This window comes from Chiloscyllium punctatum, chromosome 17 (assembly GCF_047496795.1).
Source record: "Chiloscyllium punctatum isolate Juve2018m chromosome 17, sChiPun1.3, whole genome shotgun sequence".
Classification (NCBI taxonomy): domain Eukaryota; kingdom Metazoa; phylum Chordata; class Chondrichthyes; order Orectolobiformes; family Hemiscylliidae; genus Chiloscyllium; species Chiloscyllium punctatum.
In genome coordinates this window covers 84895809-84914342 of record NC_092755.1, presented here as the reverse complement: position 1 = coordinate 84914342, position 18534 = coordinate 84895809, and the positions used below count along the sequence as shown (strand labels likewise).

The following is an 18534-nucleotide window of genomic DNA, read 5'->3' as shown; positions in this document are numbered from 1 at the left end:
TCAATGCATTTGCCAATGGTATCTTCCCTTCCCTCGCCTTACTTTCAGCTATTTTACTTCCCCTGTAGACCAGCACTGCACATCTCAAGGCTCCTTGATCATGTGGGTTGCCAGAATTGAGTCCATTTCATTTTTGTTGCGACTGAGAAGGAACAGTGATTGGTAATCCAACAGTCCCAAAACCAAGTGTCAAACATCTAGCACTACTATAGCTGAGCTCAAGGGACCAAATTTGGGACCTTTTTGATGGTGCGGTACCAAATTGGATGGCACACTGACCAACCAAGGCACTCTAGATCTCAAAAGAAGCGTTCTTATAAATGTTAATATGTTTGTAATCTAACATTTAAACCACATTATATGGCATAAGAAACTGAACTTCTGAATGTTGTTACTTCATTGCTCAAGCTTAGATAAGTTCAGTTAGTTTGTTGTTTTACATTATTTTTACAAGAGTTGGGCAGTTTTTCGCCATGGTGTTTCAATGACACTGATTTGAGCACTGACTGTGACAACAGAACTCAGGGCACCACTTGCAATTTAATGAATCTGACGTTGTATTCGGAAATAAAACAGAATGGATTTCCTTTGAGAACTGTCAGTATGTAATTCTACATTACATTTGTTCTGCTTTTAGGTTAATTTGTGAGCTATTTCAGACATACAAGATCTGGAGAAGAATTGACAGGATGGATGCTAAAGAAGCCAATCTCTTTGTGGAAGATGAAGACTAAGGGACACAGTTTAAAACAATGGATTATCCCTTTAAGACAGAAACATGAACAATTATTTTTCCCTGAGGGTTGAGTGTCATTGGAAACCATTTCACAATAGACCAAGTAGTCAGGCTCATTGAACATTTTTAAGACAGAAGTGGATACATTCTTGACTAACAAGAGAACCAAAAGGGGAGTTGGGGTTGAGGCCATAATCAGATTAGCCATGATTATACTGAATGGCAGATCAGATGTTATAAGTTCATAGGACGTGGACACTGTTAGCTAGGCCAGTGTCTATTACCAATCACTAATTGCACAGAGTCTGCAGTCACATGTAGGCTACATCAGATAAAGAGAGTAGATTTCCTTCCTTAAAAGGACATTAGTGACCCAGCTGGGGTTTTGAAACAGTGATAATATGGGTGCCGTGGGTTACCTTTGTACTCCAGATTTCTAATGAAACTCCTGCTTCAATCTCTGCCATGGTGGGATTCAAACTCATACCCAGTGAACATTTAACTGGATTACACATCCAGTGACATTACCAGTTTGCCTAGTCCTGCTCCAAGTTCATATGTTTAAGATGTTTAAAATTCTTCATGGAATGTGGGTGTTGTTGGGCTGGCCAGTATTTTATTGTCATCTCCAACTACCTGAAGACGATGCTGCTGAGCTGTCTTCTTGGGCTGTTGCAGTAGTCTTTGGTCTGTTGGGACACGCATAGAATTTTAGGAAGAAAGTTCCAAGATGTTGACCCAGAGACAATGAAGAAATGGCGATATAATTCCAGGTTAGTATGATTTATGGCTTAGAGTGGGATTTGCAGTGGCAGTGTGCCCATGTATCTGCTGCCCTTGTCCTTCTAGGCAGTAGAAACCATGTGTTTTGAAGGTGTTATCAAATATTCCCATACTGACCAATATATGGAATGGCACTTCCTTTTTTAAACTAAAAGTTGTGCATGTGACAAATAATATTCTCAACCATTGTTGTGGCTAGTCAGAAATTTCGACTGCAAAATCCTCATTGTCAACTAAAAAACTGATGCAAGTCTGATGCCTCGACAGAAGAGTTTACAGTTTGGAGGCAGTGTGAAGCAAGAAGGGTCATTATAGGGAATTTCCATACAAAATTGTTAATAAAAATTGCAGCCTTACACGTATTACTGCACTCACCGTCCACTGCCCAGCACTTAGGTTCTGGAGAGCACCTGCTGCTGCCTCCAACGTGTTGTAATTTCGACTTTCTGTGAGCAAGGACAAGTAGAGTCGAACCACCTCGGGCTGGTAGAGGAGCTCATAGCCTGAGAAGATATGAATGACACTTAATCCTCGCACATACTTAATTCACCATCATTCTCACTGTAAGAAAACAGATGTAGGTCTGAGTTTCACGTACATATGAAGCTCAAAACAAATTGTGAACAAAATTAATGAGCAGGAAGTACAAGTTACAACTGGTGGGATGGGGTATAATAAATAGCATGAACTTGTGGCTTTGCCTACGTCATTACAAGGAGCTGAAAATTCTTGGTTATAAGATATTTGGAGAGATGAAATTAATTCAGCTGGCATTCCTTCGATGAAAAATGGAATAAGTCGATGTGATACTTGGGATAAGTGACATTTAATAAATTTTGAGTTATCAGGACAGAAGAAACTGCAGTGATACATAGAAAATATGAAGAAGAAACATACTAGAACAGAACAAAATGGTGGGTAGAAAAGCTGGGAGGTGATAAAGAGAGACAGCAAAGCCTTTTGTAAATGAATAAACAGCAAATCACATGAAGGAATAGCAGAAATATCAAATGAGTATTCTGTTTCAGTCTTTAAGAATGGAATGCAGTGAAGGGGATTGAAGACTATAAGAGGAGTTGCACCAATTAAGCAAATTGTAGATAAGAAAGTCAAACTGGAAAAACAATTCCGTGGAAAAGGCATCTGGGTCCGAACATCATACACCCAAGAAGTGAAGTCTAAGGGAGAACAGTGCCCCTGACTAGCTTCTATGTATTCAAAAGTTTGAAAGTTCTTTCATAGGTCTGGAAGATGGCCAACTTATTGTTGTTCAAATGTATAATTCAGCTGTAAGGAGCAAATATGTTTCAATAAGCTGTAATACAAGTTAAAAAATGAATCAACTGGAAAGCACAGATTAGTTAAAATACAGCCAAGTATAATTTGGGAAAGCCAAATCATGTCAGACTAACTTATACTAAGTTCCTTGAGGGACAAAAGTTGTGGTGATTGCAATTTTAAAAAACTTATATGAACGTAACCATGCTCTTCTTCAGCAAAAAGTATTGCAATTGCTCCTCTCCATTGCTCCATTAGGCAGATTGTAAGTAAACACAACTTCCTTCAGCAAATACTTAAATGTAAAGATGACGATAAACAAATTCAGAAGGATAAACAAGCTAATAAAGCAGGCAGATGGATGTTGCATAAAATTTGCTGTCTTTTGCAAAGTTGAGGAATGAGACAAATGTGTTTAACATGAAAAAAATAAAAAGCAGAGGATCAAAAAAACTTAGGGGCTCAAATGGACCAACCCTTCAAACTCAGGAATTCCTACACGTTACAGTGATAGACAGAATACAACAGAAAGGATGCAATGCTAAATCCATTATCATTTGCTTTCATTAAAGTAGAACATGTGGAAATCTGTGAGCCATTTAAAATGAAGATGTTTTGTTCATGTAAAATGGGAAAAAAAGTTCACTGGTTTGTATTAGTAAAACTAAACATAAATTTAACATCATTGCCAAAAGAATGAAATGAGTGTTCAGCAGAAATTTACCGCAAAAATGTAGAGTTAAATAAGAAATGGCTTCCCAGAAGCAGGCATAGAAGTTGACCCAAAATATTTTTTTTTCCAAAAAATAAGCTAAAACTTTTACAAATAAAGGCCAGGGAAGTGGAATTAAGTTCAGTGCTCTTTTAGAGAGCTGGCTTAAGCACAATGGTTAAAGGGTTCCATTCTATGCTGTAATATGGTATGATTCTACGAAGGATCCCAACAAAATCAAGCACAATTACTCTAATTGACAATATTTGTTACTTATTCACTGTAAGGACAAAAATGTTATTGCTTCAAATCTCTTATGATCTCCTCATGATCAGTGGAGAATTCAAGGTGTCCAAATGTCAACCTTCTTTGAAGTTGATACTCACATTGCATTCGCACATAGTACAACTAAGCAGTTTGCTGGGACATTTCAGAAGACATTAAAGAATCAACCACATTGCTACAGGTTTGAAGTTTCATTCCCTAAAGGACAGTAGTGAACCAGATGTGCTTTTACAACAATCATCAACGGTTTCATGGTCACCATTAAACTAACTTCCAATTCCAGATTTACATACTAAATTTATATTCCATCAAAGTCCATGTCCCCAGAGGATTAGCTTGGCCCTCTGGATAACTAGTTGAGTTACATGACCACTATGATACCTCCTCCCCTATCAATCCATCATATATCACAGCACTATAACATGACAAAACTGTGCAAAATGTGAGTGGCTAGATGACAAAAGGTGGTCAGCTGTTGGAATATAACGCAACCACAATATTGAGTTAAGCCTCTCTCCACAGATGCTGTCAAAACTGCTGAGTTGCTCTGGCATGCTGTGTTTGCTTCACATTTCCAGCATTAACAGTATCTTGATTTCATTAAGTTTACTTGGCTTGCTTATGTGCAAAACTCTAGATTTTCTTTCCTAGGTAGGACATTTCAGTGTCATTTGCAGTCTAATATTTATCAGGCTCAAGGCGCCACTAAGTACATGCTGTTAAGTGAAACACAAGACTACTGACACTGCAGATTGTTGAACCCAGCAGGATAACAGTTATTCCTGAACCTCAATGATCAGAAAATGGCAGTTGTAGGAGTCTGAAAAGAATACAAGCACACTTAGCGGGGACTTCAATAGCAAACATTCGCCTCTCTATGTCTAAAGCCAACAGGAAGATGAACAAGTACTTGGGAGGAATAGCAGCTGGAATAATCATTGACGATAATCTTTGCTCAGTGCTTGCCAAACACTTTTCAACAAGGACTCAAATTTCTGCTAGTTTTGAAGCCTGTCTAAAACCTGCTTGTAATAGGACTTGAGAAGAGTACACTGAGCTGTAATCTTTAACCTTCAATGTGTGTCTTGAAATGCCAAAGAGCAGCAGGGTAAACTTAAATGTGAATGAATACCAATTTATTACCTTGCTTGAAGTCATTTCTTCCACATCACATCTTAGAGTTTAAGATGTCAGCAATCCACAGAAAAGCATTTTGTTCAACTCCTTAGGGAGGTTCTGCCCATTTCCATATTAAATAAATTGCAGTAGGTGGATTGATTTATGCAATAGGAACACATTAATTGCTGGAAGTCAAATACACATGGTCCATCTAATTCACCTTCTATAATTGTGTTCACGTGATATAGCAATACCGTTTTTTGATAAATTGTACTCATTCACAGCAAAGAGGGGTCATTTACCAGGACAGAACCCCACTGGTCCTCACCTACCACCCCACCAACCTTCATATACATCGTATCATCCGTCATCATTTCCGCCACCTCCACAAGGACCCCACCACCAAGGATACATTTCCCTGCCCTCCCCTATCAGCGTTTCAAAGAGACCACTCCCTCCGTGACTCCCTCGTCAGGTCCACACCCCCCACCAACCCAACCTCCACTCCTGGCACCTTCCCCTGCAACCGCAAGAAATGCAAAACTTGCACCCACACCTCCCCCCTTACTTCCCTCCAAGGCCCCAAGGGATCCTTCCATATCCGCCACAAATTCACCTGCACCTCCACACACATCATTTACTGCATCCGCTGTACCCGATGTGGCCTCCTCTCTATTGGGGAGACAGGCCGCCTACTTGCGGAACGTTTCAGAGAACACCTCTGGGACACCCACACCAACCAACCCAACCACCCCGTGGCTCAACACTTCAACTCGCCCTCCCACTCCACCAAGGACATGCAGGTCCTTGGACTCCTCCATCGCCAGACCATAGCAACACGGCGGCTGGAGGAAGAACGCCTCATCTGCCTAGGAACCTTCCAACCATAAGGAATGAACTCAGATTTCTCCAGTTTCCTCATTTCCCCTCCCCCCACCTTGTCTCAGTCCCAACCCTCGAACTAAGCACCACCTTCCTAATCTGCAATCTTCTTTCTGACCTCCCTGCCCCCATCCCCACTCCGGCCTATCACCCTCACCTTAACCTCCTTCCACCTATCGCATTTCCAACGCCCCTCCCCCAAGTCCCTTCTCCCTACCTTTTATCTTAGCCTGCTGGGCACACTTTCCTCATTCCTGAAGAAGGGCTCATGCCCGAAACGTCAATTCTCCTGCTCCTTGGATGTTGCCTGACCTGCTGCGCTTTTCCAGCAACATACTTTCAGAATGCAAAATTCCCCAATTTCCCCCAATTTGGGCTATTAGGCCCAGATTGACAGAAAACATACTAGGTCTCTGTACTGAACAATCACTAACTATTACAAATGATTAGACACGAACTATAAGTAAACAGTTATAAACTGTCAGCATATAATAATCAAAATTGCCATCTCCTTAAACTCCTTGCTACACACAGACTGTCACACACTGCAGAAAGAGTAATTGATTATGGACAGAGGAAAAACTGGAAAGACAGTTCAATTGTCTTTGTTCCCGGATGTTGTTGAGATATTCCTTACGACTCTTCTGCCAGCCAACACATTGCTTCAGTCACCTTTCTCTGGAAGCTTCCACCAATTGTTGAGACACAAGGTTGCAGATTAACTGAAGTAGCCTTGGAGTTATCAATTAGAAGTCACAGCTTACAGCAACTGTTGCTGGAAAAATAAACTGTTTTTTGTTGGATTTAGTGAATTTTGGCCCAAGAGAAAAGAGAGAGACCGCTCCTCCTTCTTATTGTCAAGAAAAGCTTCATCTCCCTTGGCTCCAAATCATCTGCAACTCAAATTTCAGTTATTGCTTGTTCAAACAATGTCACCTGACAAAAGAGAAAAGTGCTCTGAAAGCTTGTGATTTTAAATAAACTTGTTGGATCATAACCTGGTGTCATGCGACTTCTGACTTTGTCCACCCTAGTCCAACACTGGCATCTCTATGTTATGTGATGGTTGGCATTAGTTTCAGATTACTTGCTTTGCCAAACTGTAGCCATACTTCCAAACACGATTTTTCTAAAAATAAAGGTTCTTCCTCATTTCAGTTTTTTAAAAATCCAATAAGAAAAAGACATGGCCCTCACACAACCTCAATTAGACTGTTCATAACCTAATCATCTTGAAGATCATCAATCTGAATTTCAACTAAAATTTTCCCAGTATTGTCCATCTCCTGCTGAAACATCCATTTTGTTACCTCCTGACTCATTGCTTCAATGTTTTTTTGGCTGGCCAACCATTCTTCACTTTCTAAAATGCAACTTGTCCGTCATTTGGCTGCCTGCATTCTATCTTGCATTATTCCCACACTGACTTACTGTGGTTCCTGGTCTCTTAAAAGGTGCAAAATTATTAGACCGGTGACTTAAGCCTTTTCTTTCTGAAGAATTCTGCCTTAGAATTTATTTCTTCTCCTTTAAGATCCTGCTTGAAATATGCCTTGTCAACCAAGTTTTTTGTTGCACCTTCTATATTCGTGTTACACCTTTTCCATTTATCCTCTTATCTAAAGTATGTTGGTGCATTTCCTACATTAAAAATGTTTAATATTGGAGTTACTGCTGTCTTGATAAAAAGCACAATGTAAACTAGAAGTACCCCTTATCTGGTAATAGTTTCCTGCTTCCATTGTCAGAAAAAGCTCTCTTATGGTGCACAGAGTTGAACTATTTAAGATATTAACAAGGAATCCAAAGGTTTACATTAGTTCCTGAATAAGATTTGAACAAAAATAATTACAGGAAGTAATTAGTCTGTGGCTTTTACATCAGAATATAATAGGCTATTCTATGTTCTCAATTCACATGGTGGCCAATATTACTTAAATGCACTAATGGACATTTTTATTCTCTCTAAAGGTCACTATCCCCTGCTATTATGCAACCAGGAAGTTGGCATTCTTGGTCTTGAGGTGCTTGCACAGTGCTGCTGAGGAATTCACCCATTGTCTATTCAACACTCATTGCCCATTTGCACATTCTGTTGGATAACCTCCTCATAGCCCCACTTGTTACTATACACAAAATGCGAACACTACAATAAACAAAACTTTGACCTGAAATAGATAAATCTTGTCTTCTGCATTAAAATTAAGTTTAATGTCATAGTTCTCTGATGCAGCTTGTTACCTGTGGCATCACTGGCAGTGACATCACAGCCACCGCGATTTCATGTGCAGTGAGTGTTACCCCTGCAGTGGCAGGAAAGACAGCATCCAAAGTTTACCATAGTTTTGGAACTGAAAACAACATTAAAATGAAAAAGCACTCTTTCAGAAAAATAAACTTTTAGATAAATAGGGAATTGCATCCTGCTTATTGTATTACAATGGTGGCAAGCTCCAGAGAATCTCAGGTAGTATCAGCCGGAATACTGGTAAACATGTTGTTTCAGCATTATGTGACAGATTGATAACACTTGCAGAGCTTAGATGTGTACTTATTACCAATCTTCAGTGTCACATTGTCAATGCTGCTTCATGGCAGTATGGCAACATCCTGAACCATGACGATTATATGTCTCTTCCTGATGGTGACAGTCAAAACAAACTCCTTACAGGGTTGAGTCTTTCCATGTACTTTCTTGTTATGCAGCTTCATTTGTATAGAGAAGCTCTGATGAGAATGTGGTGTTCTTTTGTCTTGGATCTCTGGTGGGCCAGCTTTCCATCAGTTCTAGGACATCTGGGTCTCAATCATTAGTAATTTGTCACTTGATGCTGAAATCAAAACATTAATTTCAAAAGCTACAGCTGTAACATCTAAGCTGAGGAAGATGATGTGGAAGAACAGAAACCTGATTGAGCAAGCAAAAAGCATATTCAGCAAGCCTAGATCCTCAGCACACTCCTTTGCACTAGTGAGATCTGAACAACATATGCTAGTCAGGAGAAATGACTGAACAATGTCCACCCCTCTGCTGGCTCTCAGGGCTCTAGCAGGGCAGTGTTGTTGACTCAAGAGATCCTGGAACGTGGTAATTCCATCAGTAAATGTTCATTATTAAGCTAACTATATTTGTGCTGACTCAGCCATATGTACTGGGGGTGAGCCATATCAATAGAATTGACTATTAAGGTACTTTTCTTTTAAAATCATAGTCTTAAGACAAGTATAGGAAACATATTATAGCATCTGTTACTGATAACATATGGGAACTTGCTCAAAACACTGTTCTACTTTAAACTGGTTTTAGAGAAGTCAATATCACTTATGCTTTTGCCAATATACTTTTGGTGGCAGGATGGAAATTTTAATGTTTTATTCCTAAAAAATTTACAAACTAGCATTTCTGTAGCATCTATGACCTCAAGATATCATAAACATTTCACAACTAATGGAGTACATTTTGAAGCGCCTCAACGACCAAATTACACCCAGAAATCTCTCTCTCAAAAAAGGCAAGGACAACCTGATCTTTTTAGTGATTTTGGATGAAGTATAAGTATCGGTCCAAGACACAGGGCAAACTCCTGTCTTTCAAGAGTACTGTGGTCTCTGTGGATAAGGCTTTGGTTTACTCTCATTATGATAGCAAATTCACAAAATAATCAACAGTTAAAAAATCATACATCAAGATAAGACTGCATCAAGTTATTTTATGAATAAACTAGATTATAATCCAACTCCCCAAGGCTGGCTTAATGAAATTGCAGCTTAGTTTCAAAATTGCTGTTATGTTCCTGCTGTGATTTTGTTAAAGCACTCTTCTCAGCATTATTAATACTGTCAAAAAATCCCAAGGAAGCAACAGTGTTTCAGATTTGGTCTTAAGCCAAGAATATTACATAATTGTCAAATATCTCAACAATTTCTCAGATAAATAGAAAGTCAGCACATGATTTGAAATGATGTGGCTGTTGCATTAATATGGAAAAGCAAATAATACTTGCCTAGGAGACAGTTGTCACTGTGCAACTGCTTTATGATTGAAGTGAAATCAGCAGGAATCATATGAAGGATTTTTTTTCCCCATTTTGAGAATATGTAGTTATCAAAATATATGTTTTTATCTACTGAGTTTTCTCTTTGCAGGCACTTGTCCACTCAGAAGTCTGCATGAATATCCTGTGCACAATCAAGCTCAAGTCTAATAAGAAGGTAGAAGCTGAAAATTAGCACTATTTAGTGTATCTCTGGGTTGCAAGAATGATTATGATGTCACAACACTAAATCACAGGTCAGCATATTTCTGTCTCAACTCCTGTCGATAGTGAATGGCCAGATATTAAATTATAGAAAGTAATCATGTAACAACGGAGATACTCACCTCATTATTGCTTTAGACAGGTCTGTCCTACTGCATGAAAAGCAAATACGGCAATCTTAAATTAAATGAGTTGTGCTAATCCATATCACAATGCTGAAATATTATTAAGTTGTGACCACCTTCATAGGTACAACTTCACTAAACATTTCCAGACAAAAGGAATAATGAAAATGTGGAGTTTGCAAATATAAAAACACACAGTCCACAGCTGGACTCAGTAAACAGAAAATAAACCCTAAAAATGTCAAAACGTGTAAACTGCAATGCATTTTCTCACTCCTACCCACCACAGTTAAGATTGGAATCAGAAGGGAGACCGGAAAAGTTTCTAAATTCTCACATTCATTGCACATTCACACTGGAATCCTTGGGTAGTTACCATGACAGTATCAATAATCAGTTCTCCAACATTGCTTATCTTGTATAAATAGCTGCACGAGAAGAAAGGAGCCTACTGAAGTATGAAAGCCACTTCAAATCGCAAAGCAAAGAATCGTTGGCATAGCTCTCAGAATATTTCTGTCATTGATTCAGCTTCTTTTATATTACAAGTAAAGAATTTCTGAAAGGCTTACTCAGTGACAGAAGACAAATTAATTATGATTTAACTTCAGATCTTCAGTTGCTGTTGCAAGGCTCTATAACCACAAATGGCCTTTCCATATTGAAAACATTTAGAATCAACAATAACTATCTGAAGAAAAATGGTTACTAAATGCCATTTAGTGCTGTTAGAAACTATGGAGTTGCAAGTTTTGTTTTTATAATTAGGGACATGTGAAACTGAAAAACTCACTCTCTCCTGAAAAAAAGGCACATTCAAATCAGATCTTTGTGATGTTCTGTTCAGCAAAACGTCAATGACAGGCCAACGTGGACAAATTATCTGTTCAACATCCAACCGAGACAAGTGCAGACAATGGATATCAAACAACATGGTTATTCTTCCTTTACCCTCAGAGAACTCAGCTAAGACTGAGAATATCTCAACACAACTCTAATCAAGACTATCACATGGACCTCTTCATGTTATTGTTTCCACCTGCAAGAACAGAGGATAATGGGACAATAGCAATGCCCCTGTTCTAGTAATCCAGAGACATAGGCCAACACTCAGTGCATGGGTCCAAATCTCACCGAGACAACTGATGGAATTTGAATTCAATTAATTAATTATGGAATTGAAAGCTCATCTCAGCAACTGTGAACATGAAACTGTTATTGGTAAAGAAAGAAAAAAAATCTGGTTTACTTTTAGGGAAGGTAATCTGCCATCTTCATATGGCCTGGCTTGCACGAGATTTCAGACTCTTTGTAATATGACGACTGTCTACCCTCTGAAATTGTCTAACAAGCCAGCTCAGGTTTAGTAATGAGAGATGAGCAATAAATGACCTGAAACCCAGGGTTCCCACAAAAGAGTTTAAAAGTAAATAAAATTAAAAGCTTGTTTCATTACATGATATGCCACGTTGCATTTTAAAGGCGGCAACGTGGGGGGAAAAGATAAAAAAAAACACACATGACTTTCCAGAATGGAGTTATTTTATTTCAGGCACTCTGAATGGGAGGTTAGGTAATTTTGAAGTCCTAACTTTTCCAGTCTGTTCACCAGTAACAATTTACATGAATACAAACTGTTGAGAAATTGATTTCTTTTTTCCCCTCCACACAGCAGCAACCTACAAAACTTTGTCAATTTGAAAATCATCTTCAATTGCTACCTTAACTAGCAATTTCATCTAATTGGATGCCACTGATGAAAACCATAAAATAATTATCTAGAAATGAAATGTTGGGAAGTAACCATGAATTTTGAACTTCTGAAAATTAGGTATGAATTGGATTCACTCAATACAGATTTAGGTGAAGATAATTACTGTAAAGACAGGTAAATAATTGCTGCTGCTCATAAAAAGGCAGGAGGAAATGTTTGGAGAAACAGGATGTCAATGCAAAAGACTACAATTATGATTGAAAGACTTTCATACTGAAGCCAGGAGCATTTGCAAAGAGCTATCCAAAAATTATTTTAATCTGGTAAGAAATTACTCAACCCCAACATCACTGAAATAAAATTATCAGACAGACAAAATCATTGGATGGTCTTTGGCTCCATTCACGTTTCCTCAGGCAATGAATCAGACCACACCCATTTGCAGCAAGAATTAAACAAAATCCAGAATTGATGCAGCAATTAACAATCAACTTAAAAAACGCCATAAAAAAGGTAGACAATGACAAGTACCAAAAAGAGACCCTCCATCATCACTCTTCAACATTTAATGGTAGTGTCATAGGGGATCCATATCAATATTCCTCGCAGTAGTGATCGGCCAGAAACTCAGCTGAGCTGTGTTTAGCGATGTGACCAAGGATCCACTGGGCATTCTAGCAAGTGGGTTGTATTCCAAACAGTTTCCATCACCCCCAAGGCACATGAATCTTGGAGTTCATATAATGGATTGTCAAAGAAACAGATATGAGCAATTGGGAAGTAAAAGTGGCAGTGCTTGGGAAAGCTAACCCCCAAGACTGGTTCCAACCCTGTCGACTTCGCCAAATATTGCCCTATTTCATTATTGTTGAGCCAGAGTCCTAGAACTCCACATCAAACAGCACTTTAGAACAAAGAACAAAATTTACAGCCCAGGAACAGGTCCTTCGGCCCTCCAAGCCTGAGCCGATCCAAATGTACTGTCTAAACTGGTCGGTCAATTTCTAAGTACTTGTATCCCTCTGCTCCCCACCTACTCATGCATCTGTCCAGACGCATCTTAAACGAATCTACCGTGCCTGCCTCTACCACCTCTGCTGGCAATGCGTTCCAAATGCCCACTAACCTCTGTGTGAAGTACTTGCCGCATGTATCCCCCTTAAACTTTCCACCTCTCACCAAGAAAGCATGACCTCTCGTTATTGAATCTTTCACCCTGGGAAAAAGCTGGCCTCTATTTACATGTGCCTTAACAGCACAGACTGCACTCTTCAAGGGCTACGCCTTTTCATTGGCAACAAGGGAGAGAAATTTGCCAGTATTGCCCACAGTGAAGACTCCTAGACTCCCTGCTATAGGAAAGATGTTTTTAAACTTCAAAAGGGTTCAGAAAAGATTTACAAGAATGTTGCTGGGATTGAAGGGTGTTAGCTGTAGAGAGAGATTGAAAAGGCTGGGGCTTTTTACCTTGGAGCGTCAGAGGCTGAATGAGAACCTCACAGGTTAGTGGAATCATGAGGGGCACAGATAAGGTGAACAGACAATGTCTTTTTCCAAGGAAAGGGGAGTACAAAACTAGAGGACATAGGTGAGAAGTTAAAGATTTAAACGAGATTTGAGGGGCAACTGTTTCCACACAGAGGGTGGTGCATGTATGGAATGAACTGCCAGATGGCTGGTGGAGGCAGGTACTATTACAACATTTAAAAGGCATCATGATGGGTACATGAATAGGAAGGGTTGAGGGGGATATGGGCCAAAGAGTCTGTTTCTAAGTTGTATAATGGAGTCTATAATTAAAATTTTGAAAAGCAGCTACAGTCAAGAAAGCACACCAGCATCTCTGCTTCTTCAGAAGGCGAGGGAAATTTGGATTGTCCACAATAACTCATACCAATTTTTATGGGTGCACCACAGAAAGCATCCTGTCTGTATAGCTTAGTATAGCAACCTGTCTAGGTAAAAACAATGACTGCAGATGCTGGAAACCAGATTCTGGATTAGAGTGGTGCTGGAAAAGCACAGCAGTTCAGGCAGCATCTGAGAAGCCAGAAAATAAACATTTCGGGCAAAAACCTTTCATCAACCTGTCTACCCAAGACCACAAGACATTAGACAGTTGTGAACACAAGAGTCCATCAAGCAAAATCAGCCTTCCTTCCAGTCTATACTACCCACTGCATCAAGAAATCGGCCAACATGTTGAAAGAACACTCCCGCCCCAGTTATACTTTCTTTCATCAGGAAGAAGATATAGAAGTTTAAAAACAGGTATCAACAGATTTGAGAAGTTTCTTCCCGTTATTAGAGTTATGAACAGATCTCTCATATTAAAGTCTATGTTTCTCTGCATTTTGTAGCTGTAAAAGGCATTCTGTTCTATTACCCTGATTATACTTATGTAAGATATGATTTGTCTGGATAGCACACAAAACAACACTTTTCACTGTATCTCGGTACATGTGAATAATAAATCAAATCAGAGGTATCGGATGCCTTCTTTTATAGTTTGGATAGAAGCATATAATGTGGTAGCTACAGAATAAGGTGATGCTGTCAAAAAGGACAGCAGGCAGTTTCTGGTTGCAGGAAAGAAATAAGAGTCAGGGGATTCTAAGTATACTCAGTTTTTTTGTTGGTCGTTGGAGGGGAAAGGGAAAAACTGACTTTGAAACCAATTAATGGCTCGAAATACTTGTATGCTTAGGTTTTCGCACATTTTAGAAAATCAGATTTAATAACTAACAAAAGCGAAGGTCAAAAATAGCGTGTGACAAGAGTGCAGAATAATAAACCATGTGGCTATTTCAAAGGCTTCAAGGAAATTTAAGTTGAAAAGGATACAGAATTAAGACCAATGTGGAACTGTTTCAAGCTTATATTTCAGTTTGGAATGTGGAAATTAACTACGTTGCTCTCAATGAGAAAAGCAAAACCTCTCTGAGCTGAATTACAATGGCTGAGTAAGCAAGTTAAAAAGTACCAAGATTTATTATTTGCAAAAATTAAAAAGTATTCAAATAGAATGAAGTACAGAGTCACCTATTTAAGTTGAGGCTCATGAGAAGGGTTAGAAAGAAAAGAACTGGAATGCACATATGAAAGGCTATTAACTTTGGCTTCAGAGAGAGGAGACAAGCACAAAACCATGAAAATAAGAAACAAAAACCTTAGACTGAGGTACATTAGCTTGCTTTTGATTAATGTACAAGAACTCAACAGATATGGTGTATTAGCATTGTGGATGATGGTAAATCTAATTTGAATAGTCAAAAACAAAGACTGGAGCAAGAAAATAAAACCTTAGCAACATTCCACAACCTCTCTCTTACCTAAATATCACAAATACTGGGAGGGGGTATGAACCATTATCTTGCAAGCAACAGGTCATGTTTCACAAATTTATTGGAATTATTTTGAGAAAATAGTAGTGCTGAGGAATCAGCATAGCTTTTGAGAATAATGTTTATTAAAGTTCTGATGAGAACTTTTAATAATGACCAAGATTGATCTACTTCAGGACAGAACCATAAAATTAGTGACAATGTTAACAATATCATACAAGCAGCAGTGGGGAGGCTATTCATCCATTTCAGTTTACCTACCTGGAAGGACATCAAATACACATTTTCATTTCTCCTGGTCAACTGCACCCCTCCCATATTGAGGCCAATCTATTTTCTCAAATGATTCAAATATCTTCATCCCTAATACACTAAGTGATCTCACAGTACTGCAATAACTGCTGCTGAAGATCACCTGATATTTCCAAATTTTTCTTCTATTAGTTTGAAGTCAATTTGTTCAAATTCCGAACTTTCCTGTGAAGTACTCCACTGCACTTACATTTTCTGCATCACTTCCAACGTGTCTCCTTGTGGCCTTATTTTAAAAGTACAAATCTTTCTGGATTTTTCTGGTAAAGCAGATATCCAACAACAGATCAACTTCAGGCTTAAAACCGAGATTGCTAGCCACACTTCAATGACCCCTTGTCTCTGATACAAGGAGTGGTTTAAATCACAACATGTGCTTGAACAGAATTGCTACATCTAATGCTTTTACTGCACAATAAGAGCAGCAATACAGAGACTATGAAAGAAGAGAAAAGCCAATTAGCACAATCACTTCAGATGTGACAGTTACACTTAAAAGGGCCCAATATAGATGTGACCACGCTTCACTGAGGAGATTGAATTGACATTTGTGAATTCTTATCAATCTGAGAAGTTATAATTAAGATTGGAATAGAAACAGCACAAGATTCCTTTCCATTTTGAGAGGTAACAACTCATGTAAAATAAGATGAGATAATAGCTAGAATCTGGAAGTCCAACTTACACACTAATGTTAAATTCCTTGCCTTGAAGCCAAACTCCAACACTAACAACTTTAGCCCAAAGAACTGATATAATCAGCCTATGTATTGAGATCTTCCCTTAAGCAAAAGCTCTGCAATGCACAACCCCAGGGATCTCAAAATTATACTGCAATATTTGCAATCAAATTCATAACATATTTGCTTGAAATTTTCAAATGGAGGCATTAGCTGATTTAAAAGACAGCATAATGAGTATTTTTTTAAAAACTGCATAATGTTCATTCTATCATCCTAGAGCTGAATTTTTTAAATGCCAAATTCAGCACTTCCATTAGTCATTATATGGTTTAAATTCCTATAGAACACTGACTGTCTTCAAAAGCAATAATTCAACACCTTAAAAAAGTTACCAGCAATTGATTTAAGCCATACAACCACACAGAGCTGTGGACCAACATAATCAGAAAGGACTTGTGTTACCCTTTTCTTTCTATCCTTTCCCTTGCTTCAGTCTGCCAGTCATATTACATCAGAAATGAAATAACTATAAAATGATAGACTAATTATGATTAAAAACAGATGCCAATGAGTTTCTTCGGTAAATCAAATTCAAGTCTGTTCATGTAATTATTGGAGTTTCAACTTACTTCATTCAGGCCAAGCCAATTGAATTGTGATGTTCTATAATGAATAAATACAATTAAATGCATGCCTCTCTATTTGCATTATTCCGTAATTTCCTGCACAAATTTAAATTAGAAGTATCCTTGGAAGATACATTCAATGGGACTTCTGGTGGAATCTAAGCCTCAGATAGTACTTTTATTGTGGATTCTGGATCCTGACATAAATGTGTCCCCAGCAGATCAACAACTTGGGTCTTTCAGGTAAGTTGCATCAGAACTGCTGTTGTCTTTCCACAAATATGGATTATCTTAAAGAATTTAAAAGGTTTGTTTATAGGTTTGAGGGCTTTAATGTTGATACAAATTTCTCTAAAATCACCACAAGTCATAGTGTCATACAACACAGAAACAGACCCTTTCTGTCTAACTCGTCTTTGCTGATCAGATTTCCTAAATTGAACTATCCCCGTTCGGCTGCATCTTGCCTATCTCCCTTTAAACCTTTCCTATTCATGTACCTGCCCAAATGTCTTTTAAAAAGTTGTAACTGTACCAGCCTCAACCACTTCCTGTGGCAACTCATCCCATATATACACCACCATCTGTGTGAAAATGTTGTCCCGTAGGTTCCTTTTATATTGTGCCCTTATCACCTTAAACCTATGCGCTCTAATTTTGAACTACCCAACTTTTGGAAAAAGACTGTAGCTAATTCACCTTATCTACGCCCTTGATGATTTTATAAAACTCTATAAAGTTCACCCCCCAGCCTGTTATTCTCTCGGGAAAAAAGTATAGCCAATCCAGCCTCTCCTTTGAACTCAAACCCTCCAGTCTCTGTAACATCCTTGTAAATCCTTTCTGTACCCTTTCCAGTTTAATAACAGGGTAATCTTGAATTTCTTGGTTCCACGATTCAGAACTGTCAAGCTGTGAGAGTTAATGAAGTCTTGTGTACGTCTATAAGATTAATTTCATTTGATAATTACTTCATATTTTAATTGAATCCAGCCACAGTAAGTGCCAATTATATGTTCTCTGGTGTGGAAGGTGCTCAAAAGGAGAGAACTTAGATTTACATAACACCCTACAAAGGTTCAGGCCATTTAAAGTGCTTCACAGTTAATTAAAAGTATCGTCCTTGTCATTATGTAGGTGAACACAGCAGGCAACTTCAGAAGGGTAGGTGTCTACTAAAAGACAAATTAATCAATCTGTACCAGCTATCAACACTGGTCAGAACTTGCTGCCATTTGAACAGTGAACAACAGAAACATGGTGTGAACATGTTAGCCTACAAGATGCTTATTCACAAAGCAGCATTTCTTCCTATATTGCATTAAATTGTCAAGCTAAGCTCCACTCAACTCCTAGAATAAGACTTGCATTATCTAACAATGATACCAAATACGATATAAAGATTTAAAGAGGCTATTCATCCATTTCAATTTACCTACCTGGAAGGACCTCAAATACACATTTGAAGTCCTTCAATACTCTGAAAATTAAATGAATTATTCTTTTCATCGAATAATCTCATTGCCATAGTTTCTTTTAAGTCACGCTAGTCTTGCTAATGAGATATTCCCCAGCTTTAGATCTTCAGCATCAAAGATGCCCAATCTTCAACCAATTTGATTCACTTCACATACCAAGAAATGGCTGATGAAACAAACAATTTTGAGAAATCGCTG

At 38.4% G+C, this 18534-nt stretch overlaps 1 protein-coding gene across 12 annotated transcripts in view; it reads right to left on the bottom strand.

Annotated features, from left to right (window-relative positions):
* Positions 1–18534, bottom strand: part of arvcfb (ARVCF delta catenin family member b) — a 303746-nt gene that overhangs the window by 21734 nt on the left and 263478 nt on the right. For all 12 annotated transcript variants that reach the window (XM_072587755.1, XM_072587754.1, XM_072587759.1 and 9 more), the window contains one exon: positions 1895–2022. In XM_072587755.1, the coding sequence (XP_072443856.1) occupies positions 1895–2022 (128 nt within the window). The remainder of the gene's footprint in view (positions 1–1894; positions 2023–18534) is intronic.